Source organism: Salvia hispanica, chromosome 6 (genome assembly GCF_029641045.1).
Source record: "Salvia hispanica isolate PSC_SH4W2 chromosome 6, Shi_PSC_v1, whole genome shotgun sequence".
Taxonomy (NCBI): domain Eukaryota; kingdom Viridiplantae; phylum Streptophyta; class Magnoliopsida; order Lamiales; family Lamiaceae; genus Salvia; species Salvia hispanica.
In genome coordinates, this window is record NC_142697.1 from 30,734,756 (window position 1) to 30,745,837 (window position 11,082).

Consider the following 11,082-nt stretch of genomic DNA (forward strand, 5'->3'; position numbering starts at 1 on the left):
ATTATCTCACACAATCTAGTCATTTCATTCGCATTTATTCTCGTATTAATATATGAAAGTATAAACTTATACTCCTCTAATTTTTTATTCAATTTCCATTACATTTCTAATAATCCTAAACCAAATCAAAGTATATTATCAAAAACATAAATAGTTAAGATTAGAGTTTTAATACATTAAATATATAATTAACAATTTAACACTATTTAACTATAGTGTTTACCACTTTTTAACCACCTTTTGCAGCCATTAATTTCTTAAGTTTTTTAATCCTTCACGAGGAGCTTGGATTCTTCCATCACGCAACAACTACTTTACCCCTTTCTTCCGTATTATCATCCTCAAATCCAGTTCTTTCACTCAATAATTAATCGTCCCACTTCTTAATTTTTAAATGACAATCATTGAAAAATCAAGAATAAACATAGAAATTAGCACACACATGAGTTTGACTTTACCTAAATCCATGCAAGAATTTCATGCAAATATCACATCAATTTCTTCAACGCCGGGCCCCTCCACTCCCTTTTTGTCTCATCTCCACATTAATTTCATAAACTTAATTTAGAGAATAAATTTTTCAATTTTCCTGTTTACTTAAATCAGACTCCATTTTCGGATTTTTGACCAAAACGACGTCACTTTGACTCTCTCTCTCTCTCTTATAAAACTCGCTTGAGAAAACCAGAGAGATTTGTGCGAAAATGGCGAGAGAAAAGAGGAGGGAGGAACTGCACGTCACTGTACCGAATCTCTTCCGCTGCCCGATTTCCATGGATGTGATGAGGTCTCCGGTGAGCCTCTGCACCGGCGTCACCTACGACCGGAGCTCCATCGAGAAATGGCTGGCGCTCGGCCACAAAACCTGCCCGGCGACGATGCAAACCCTTCCGTCCACGCTCACGACGCCGAATCTCACTCTCCGCCGCCTCATCCACCTCTGGCTCTCCCACACCGACCCCGCCCAGGCGCCGCCGCCGCCGTGCGCCGTCTCCAGGCATGAGGCGGCGGTGATCATCAAAGGCGATGCCGACGCCGCTTCCTTGCAGAAGCTCGTCGATTTCATGAAGGCGTCGCCGGGGAATCTGAAATTCGTCGCGCATTCGAGCTCCGCGATTCCGAGATTCGTCGAATTCTTCGCCGAATCCGACGAGATTCGGATTCGCGAGCTGATTGTCGAGGTTTTCGATCTGATCTCGTCGGAGAAATCCGTGAGAGAGAGGCTGAACGAGCTCATTCTGAGCTCCGCCGATTGCCTATCCTCATTCGCGGCGGTTTTGCGGAAAGGAAACACCGAATCGAAGGTGAAATCCGCGAAGATTTTAGAGCTAATCGCGTTAAATCCTGAATCGGAGAAGAAAATCGCCGATCAACCAGATCTGATTAAAAATCTATACAACCTAACCACATCAGAGAGCGATTCACCGGCGGTGGAAGCCGGATTATCAGCTCTGGCAGCGATCGCAACAACCAGGACGGCGAGGAAGGATCTGATCCGGTTCGGAATCATCCGAACCGTCAGCCGGATCCTATCCAAACCGGATCTGGTGGAGAAAGCGCTGGCGGTGCTGGAATCGGTGGCGACGTGCACGGAGGGGAGGAGCGCGATCGCGGAGGACGGCGAGTGCGTGGCGGAGATCGTGAGGAGGCTGATGAAGTGCTCGGGTGCGGCGACGGAGCACGGGATCGCGGTGGTGTGGAGCGTGTGCTGCTTGGCGAGGGATGAATTGGCGCAGGAAACGGTGGCGGGAGAGAATGGGTTGACGAAGGTACTACTGGTGATGCAGAGCGACTGCTCGGGGAGTACAAGGCAGATGTGCAGGGAATTGGTCAAAGTGTTGAGGGCGAAGAGCAGTAAGTCTAATTTGGCACCTTATGAAACCAGGACCACTCACATTGCGCCTTATTGAATTTTTAACTTATCAATTTTTTTTAAGTTAGGTAGAGATGCATTACAAATTCAAATCTGTACATCACATTGGAGGATACAAAATCAAAATTTTCATTTTTCTTCTATTGGTTTTTTAGAATGGTTGTGTTGTGTTTTGTTATATCTTAATTTTTGTTTATTTTGAGAAGAGAGAAAAATAATCAATAAAATCAGACGAACTGCATCGGCGAAGAAAAATTGCGGATTGAAAGTGTTGGATTTAAGCGACGATTGAAAGAACAAAACAAGCGACAATGGACGCAAGGGTTTAACGTGGTTCGACTCACGTCTACATCCACGGGAAAATCTGGGTTGAGCTACTTTATTGATCACACTACCTCACTTTACAATGATTGATGAACAAGGAGAAAGAACTCTCAAGAATCTATACAATCTAATCTCAAGATTGTACTCACTCAAGATGGAAAACTCGATCACTCTACTTTCTCTCTTCTACAAGATCAGAGTGTTGTTCTCTGTTTTATATGAGCATCTAACTACTTCATGCATCGGTTGCTAGACTCTCCAAAACGGTTACAACAAACTGATACATTCACATGGACCCATGCAGCTGGCATGTCACGTGTGCCTCGAACCAAAACCCAACTCTCGGCTCAGCTTATGCGACCACCAAACTTACAATCTCCACCTTGGTCGTGTAAGCAACAGCCCACACCCGATTCTCCAAACACACTCCACCTTAATGTGGTAACACACTCACCAGCTCCAAGCAATGCTTGAGCTTTGAGCATGGCACATCCTTTATTAAAGCGTCAGCCGCATTATCCTCTGTTCCAACCTTTAACACCTCCACCTCTTTCTTCTCAATCTGGTCTCTGATGTAGTGAAGTCTTACATCAATGTGTTTACTCCTTTCATGGAAAATTTGATGCTTCGCCAAACATATTGCACTGTTATTATCGCATAGCACCCTCACAACCTTTTGTTCAATTCCAAAATCACTGAGTATCCCTTTCAACCAAACGCCTTCTTTGATTGCCTCGGTTAGCGCTATATACTCAGCTTCGGTAGTGGATAAAGCCACCACAGATTGTAATGTGGACTTCCAACTGATTGCTGCTCCATGTAGCTTGTACACATATCCAGTTTGAGACTTTCTAGTGTCAAGATTCGATGCATAATCCGCATCACAATATCCAATCAATGGATCACCAGTAACACCATTCTGCATCTTGAACAAAATCCCTACATTATCTGTTCCTTTTATATATCTCAGCAACCATTTAAGAGCTGACCAATGCTCCCTGCCATATTCCTTCATGTAGCGGCTAGTGACACTGATCCCATGTGCCAGATCAGGTCTGGTGCATATCATACAATACATCACACTCCCAACTATGTTTGCATATGGAACTTTCATCATCTCTGACCTTTCCTCATCTGTTTTGGGTACCTGTTCCTTGAATAACTTGAAATGTTGAGCAAGAGGCACTGCCACTTCCTTAGAATCCTGCATCTGAAATTTCTGAATGAGCTTTCTGAGATAATCCATATGAAGTAGCCAAATTTCTCCCTCAGTTCTGTTTCTAAGGATGTCCATCCCAAGAATTCTCCTGGCTTCACCCAAGTCTTTCATTTCAAATTCTCTCATCAACTCATTCTTTATAGCTTTGATTTCTCCCATGTCTGCAGCTGCCACAAGCATATCATCAACATACAAGACCAAATAAGCAATAGCCTTCCCATCAACTGTCTTGATACACACACAATTGTCATAAGCCGACTTCATGAAACCAATGTTGCTGAGATGAGCATCAAACTTAAGATACCACTGTCTGCTGCTTTGCTTCAATCCATACAAAATTTTCTTCAAGAGGCAGACCTTCTTTTCATGCCCAGGGACCTCAAAACCCTTTGGCTGCTCCATATATATGGTTTCAACCAAATCTCCATGTAGAAAAGCGGTCTTGACATCAAGTTGGTGTAACTCCCAGTTCCTTTGTGCAACCACAGATAGTAAAATCCTTATGGAGGTGTGCTTCACCACGGGCGAGAAGATTTCAGTGAAGTCTATCCCTTCTTGCTGTGTGTAGCCCTTGGCCACCAACCTAGCTTTGTACCTGATCTTATTTCCATCAGCAAACTCCACCCTTTTCTTAAAGACCCACTTGCAGCCAACAGCCTTTTGAGAACTTGGCCTATCTACCAGAATCCATGTCTTATTTTTCATAAGAGAGTCTATCTCCTCAACCATAGCCTCCAGCCATTTCTCCCACTCAGAACCATTTATTGCTTCCTCATAAGTCCCAGGTTCACTGAGCTCTATTTCCTCTGCCACACATACAGCAAAGAATGCCATTTCATAGTCAGAAAACTTAGAAGGTAGTTTCCTTGTCCTCTTTGATTTCTCCCTGAGATTCTGCTGCATAGGAGGACCATTTGTCCTTGTGGAAACTGAGACATCATCATCAGCACTGCTGCCCTCACCCTGCATGGCCTCTTGTTGTGGCTCCACCTCCACTAATGTACTAGTATCTTTCTTTACCAAACAAGGCATTAAACTTTCATCAAAAATAACATCTCTGCTCACTATCAACTTCTCATTTCCTTGATCTGTACACCATAGCCTGAATGCCTTAGAACTAGGCTGATAGCCAAGAAACATACATCTAATAGCTCTTGCATCAAGCTTGCCTTCCTTTACATGTGCATATGCCCTGCAAAAGATCTCAAGCTAGCAAAGTCTGGCATTCTACCATACCAGAGATTATCAGGGATATCAAAATTGATAGCTGAGGAGGGACTTTTGTTAATAACCACTGCTGCGGTAGTCACAGCCTCACCCCAAAACCTCTTATCCACACCAGAAGTCAGGAGCATACATCTAACTCTCTCCATGATAGTCCTGTTCATCCTCTCGGCTACTCCATTCTGTTGAGGATTTCTAGGAGCCGTTCTATGCCTTTTTATGCCTCTGACCTTGCAGAAATCACTGAACTCAGCAGAGAGATACTCAAGCCCATTGTTAGTCCGCAAGCATTTGAGTGTAGTGCCCTTCTCCCTTTCCACCATAGCATGTCATTCCTTAAAGAAGCTAAAAGCATCAGACTTCTCCTTAAGGATCTGTATCCACAACTTCCTTGAATAATCATCGATGATAGTCATGAAATACCTACCTCTATTCATAGTAGGTGGTTGAGAAGGCCCCCAAATATCACTATGTGCATAGTCAAGCACAGAAATAGATGTGTGCTTTCCCTTAGGGAATGGTAATTTCTTGCCTTTTCCCATTACACATTGCTCGCCTTTCTTTAAATATGCTTCTCCTCTTGCCTTAATCAAGCCCCTCTTAACCAGCTCCTTCATCCCCTTTTCTCCCAGGTGACCCATCCTTTGGTGCCAAATTCTGAAATCATCACTTGCCTTTTCAGTTGCATTAATAACACCACTAACAACAGTAGCATCAAGATAGTATAGAGTTTTCTTTCTCACTGCATTCATAATCTTAGCAGACCCTTTGTATATCCTGAGATGACCATTATCTGATATAAAACCATAGCCCTTTGACTCAAGAACTCCAAGAGAGATCAAGTTTCTTTTCACCTCAGGTATGAAGCTGATATCTGATAGAAGAATAATAGATTGATCATTTAGCCTTAGTCTTATGCTACCTCTTCCCCTTATACTACAAACATGATTGTTTCCCAACAATACTGACCCTTGAGAGGGATAAAATCTTGAAACCATTCCTTGTGTGAACTAATATGAAAATTGCAACCCGAGTCTATGATCCAACAGTCACTAACCTCGGTTTCCATGATGTTCATAATCTTGTGAGGTTCTTCAACCTGCACAATATCAGTAGAGCCTTGATCATTCTTCTCGGCCTCTTGCTTCCTTTTCCAAGAGAAACAATTCTTTTTGATGTGGCCAGGCTTTTTACAATAATGGCAGCTTCTTGTCTCTTTCTTATCTTTCTCAGATTGATTCTTGGGTTGGCTCTGTTTTTGTTTGAACTTCTTGAACTTCTTCACATTCAAGACCTCAGATGCGTCTGGTTGTGACTGACTGAGCTTCTGGAACTCCTTGGTCTTCAACGCAGTCTGCACTTCAAGGAGAGTGATTGGCTTATCTCTGCCATATAGCAACGCATCTTTCAACTGCTCATACGTGGAGGGAAGAGCATTGAGGAGAACTATGGCCTTATCTTCATCTTCCAATTCCACATCCACGTTTTCAAGATCATCAACAAACTTTGAGAACTGATCTAGTTGCTCACTTAAACTTTTTCCATCAGTAAATCTATAGGAATAAAGCTGTTGTTTCAGATATAACCTGTTTGCCAGAGATTTAACCATATAAAGGCCTTCGAGCTTCTTCCAGATCGCGCTAGCCGTAGTTTCACGCGCGACTTCCCTCAACACTTTATCATCAAGGCTGAGGATGATCGCACTGTGGGCCTTCTGCAAGATTTCTTGCCGTTTAGAGGCTGGCTTATCATCGCCCTCTTCTTCGACTAATGCATCCGCGAGCCCTTGATGGATCAATAGAGCCTTCATCTTGATTCTCCAGAGGCCAAAATCTATTTTCCCGTTGAATTTCTCCGTCTCGAAACGCGCCATCGCCATAATCATCGATCTCTTTCCCACAGACGGCGCCACTTGTTGGATTTAAGCGACGATTGAAAGAACAAAACAAGCGACAATGGACGCAAGGGTTTAACGTGGTTCGACTCACGTCTACATCCACGGGAAAAATATGGGTTGAGCTACTTTATTGATCACACTACATCACTTTACAATGATTGATGAACAAGGAGAAAGAACTCTCAAGAATCTATACAATCTAATCTCAAGATCGTACTCACTCAAGATGGAAAACTCGATCACTCTACTTTCTCTCTTCTACAAGATCAGAGCGTTGTTCTCTGTTTTATATGAGCATCTAACTACTTCATGCATCGGTTGCTAGACTCTCCAAAACGGTTACAACAAACTGGTACATTCACATGGACCCATGCAGCTGGCATGTCACGTGTGCCTCGAACCAAAACCCAACTCTCGGCTCAGCTTATGCGACCACCAAACTTACAGAAAGGGGAAAAGAAATGCAGCTCTGATTATAACAAGGAAGAAGAAGATGGCGGCGCGCATTAGGTTTCGATTAATTGGGTCTTTCGTAAATGGATTTCGATTAATTGGACTTTCTGGTATGAGTTTTAAGATATGTTAAGAAAATTGGTAAAAACAAAATAGTGTAATAAGTATATGTCTCACTTGTATATGTTAGTTAAATACGATGTAAAATGAATAAAATCAGACGTGCTATATCAGAGAAGAAGAAAGAAGAAAAATAGAAAAATTGGAAATTGGAAGAAGAAGAAGAAATGTTTTACCATAAGGAGGAGGAAGAAGATGGCGGTGCGCATTAGGTTTGGATTAATTGAGATTTTCTTATATGGGTTTTGATTATTTTGTCAAGATTTAATTAAATGATTTGGTTCATTAATTCATACTCGTTGAAAATTTAATTAATTATTTCATCCGTGTACTATTAGGAGTTTCATTTTATTTCTGACACGAGTTATAAGAAATGTTAAGAAAAGTGTGTGAAACAAAGTTAGTGGAATACATGTCTCACTTGTATATAATAATTTTATATACAATGTGAGAATAGAAGAAGAATGAATAAAATCAAATTAACTACATTGGCGAAGAAGAAAGAAGAAAATTTGCAAATCGAAGGAGAAAGAAATACAACTCTTACCAAAAGGAGGAAGAAGAAGATTGCAACGCGCATTAGGTTTCGTTTAATTGGGCTTTTCTTAAATGGGCTTCAATTAATTTAATCAAAATTGGAATAAAATAATTGGGTTCGTTAATTTGTTACTATATGAAAAGTCTACTAAATTACTTCATTCGTCTATAATTAAGAGTCTAATTCCTTTTCAGCACGAGTTTTAAAAAATATTAAGAAATGAAAGTAAAAAAACAGTTAATGGAATATATGTTTCACTTGTATATACTCTCTTCGTCTTAGACTAAGTGAAACGATTCTATTTTGGATCAGACTTTTGGGCTGTGGTGTTTAGTGAATTGAAATATAAAGAAATAAAGAAACAAAGAGAAAGAGATAATAAAGTAAAAAAAGAATAAAGTAAGTGAGATAATATGATAAAGTAAGAAAGAAAAGGGGGTTATTAATCATTGGCAATAAAAAAAATGTTTTAGTTAGATTACGACATCTAAAAAAGGAATACATATCACTTGGTTTTGATGGATGTAGTAGTTATTAATTTTAAATACATTGTAAGTAAAATGAGTTAATGAAATTAAAGCTTATTATCATTTTAGTAAAAATGAACACATACTAACAATAGATGAAGAGAGAGTTGTTTGGTTATGATACTATTAATATAATTTATTCAAATCTTTATATCACTTAATTAATGTGCTATTGAATTGAACTGGATTCACTTAAAATAAATGATATGATACTGTAAAAGTTGAACTAAAATTTAAATTATACTCCATCCGTTTTACAAGAATATGCACTCTTTCCTTTAGTCTGTTCCACAAGAATAAGTACTTTCTAAGTTGGAAACTATTTTCTCTTTAATGAGTTTAGACTCATTCTCTAGTAACAATACTTTAGTTAATTTTTCTTTATACATCCCTCTCACTTTACTAATTATGCTTTAAAATTCGTGTCCAACTAAAAGTGTATATTCTTGCGGGACGGAGTGAGTATACAATAAAATTAAAATATAAAAAATTAAATTTACAACAATTAAATTAATGTTGATTCTGCACCTTTTTCATAGATGCATTTTGATTATACTAATAGTTTGCATATTTTTAATTTTTGGTTCGGTTTGATTTTTAAAAGTCGAACAAAACAATAAATCGAATTAAATTCTAGACACTGACTAATTTGAATTTCTGGTTACTTCACGGCGAACACAATGAATTTTTGGGGAATGTAGTGGACTACGGGTTTTAAGATCTAAAGAAAATATATGCTATGTTCTTTCGACTATCGTTTTTCTGTAAAATTGTAATTATCTGAATTATTCTCTCTCTTACTTTAGTTTTCCTTCACTTTAACTATTTATTACTCCCTCTGTTCCACAGTAATAGAGCCATTTTGTCATTTTGGTATAGTAATAGAGTCATTTCCCTTTTTAGTAAAAGTCAACACATTTTTCCTCACATACTTTACTCTCTCTTAGTTTTTCTCTCTCTCCATCTCTCTACCTTTCTCATTTTTCACTTTATTCTTTCTTTACTTAACTCACCTAACACAACTTTTCTTAATCTTCGTGCCGAAAAGTTTCGCCTCCATTACTATGGAACGGAGGGAGTATGATTTTTACAAAACACGTGTCAAAAGAAAAAAACGTGTTACATAAAATGGGACAGAGAGAGTACTAGTACCAGACAATAAAGGCTAGGATGATCAAAGTGTGTTAAAAAAAAAACTAACTTAATCGAGATCACATCAAAGTAATATTGGAATGGGTCACTGAAATCTATAAGAAGACACCGAACAGCCCATACTTATATATTTGAGATATGATCACCTATAACTTATCAGTCAACGGATATCCCGATTCAGGTTGTATTGGATCCAGAAATCTAACATTTGCCTTTTAGTTTTTGTTAGTTTATGGAAGAGTGCAAATCAATTTGCCATTGTTACTTTCACTATGGAACCAAACTTACGGCAATACTTTTAGGCGGCAACACTATATTCATCCCGCCAAAATATTTAGGACTTGTTTTGAAGATGGGATATAGCAGGATTAACAACACTAGTTCTTCTACTTCCATTGTTTTGTAAGCTCGACATTTTATCCTTTTGACTGGATTACGACTACAATGATTTTTAGTACACATATTTTGTGGTGTGGTTAAAGAAACAATTCTCTTAATTACTCTTCCAAAAAGTAGATCAGATTCAATGACGACTATTGACTACCGTTTCCATTCAGCAGCCTCCAAGCCTCATAGTAATTTCCATGACCAAAACCAAACAAACAAATGTCGATGATTGAGATCCAACGGTGGCGTTCGGTTGTCATGACTAATTATCATGGGACTATCCATCTAGGATTAAATTGGAGGATTATTTTAGTTGGAGGGGGAGGCTATGACTAATTATCATGAGACCATCCATCTAGGATTAAATTGAGGAGGTCAATCTTATTATGAACCAAACATAATACATATTTAATCATGAGATTTAATCTTGGCAACCGAACACCCCCAACGTTGCTAAATTGCCACCTTCTTTCGCCCTTTAGAGAATTTTCAACCATTTATACTATACTCAAATTTATTTTATTATAAATATTACATCAAATAATGATGTTACTCCAACCCTTTATACTACTAAACTCAAAATTAACAAAATATTCTCTATATTACCTTATATTACCTTTTTACGCACAAAATTTAAAAAAATGATTCGTTTGTTTTAATGTAAACCTAAAAAAAGTATATTTGCTCAAAAATCACAAATGACATTGATTTTAGAGTGCCTAATTGTCTACTAGTACATTTTAGGTTTTAGTGTACCATTAGATACGGTCATAACACATATTCTTGGAACTGAAACAATTACTCCTAAAAATTGATTTAGAAACATTTTACACACTAATAACAGTTCATCAAGAGAAATTTATTCAGAGACATTTTTACATGAATTTATGGACTGGTATCGAATTGACATTCGTTGCATTTCCACCGTACAAATTTAATGATGAGAAAAAATTACTACTCATTTAGCAAAATTTATATTTATTCTTGCTTAGTAGCTAAAGAATGTATGCAGTAGCAAATTATATAACGATGAATGATAAATGTTTATATCCATGTTTTCAAGATATACAAATTATAGAGAAAAAATAAAAATATTAAATCTTCTTTCAAACTGGTTAAGTCAAGAGCAATCAAACAACGCTTCTGAACTAAGTAGGTAGGTATCATCAATCAATCACAGAGCAAGCAAGAGATGCAATTCCAAAGAGACAATAAAATAAATCTTCTTACTGCAAAAATAGAAGAGAGATTCTAAGCAAAGATGAGTAAGATTTATAACAAGGTAAATGAAAAGACTCAAGTAAGGTTGCTGCTTCAGCAAACTGAATCAGTTGGAAATTTGGAATGAAGAGCTCTTTAACAAAGTAC

General features: G+C 38.4%; 1 protein-coding gene across 1 annotated transcript; it reads left to right on the forward strand.

The window, feature by feature from the left end:
• The first annotated feature begins 632 nt into the window (after nt 1-632).
• LOC125204097 (U-box domain-containing protein 28-like) lies at nt 633-2,016 on the forward strand. Its single transcript, XM_048102652.2, has one exon. It carries the CDS (start codon nt 705-707, stop codon nt 1,908-1,910), a length of 1,206 nt encoding a protein of 401 aa, XP_047958609.1. The 5' UTR covers nt 633-704; the 3' UTR covers nt 1,911-2,016.
• Nucleotides 2,017-11,082: the final 9,066 nt, after the last annotated feature.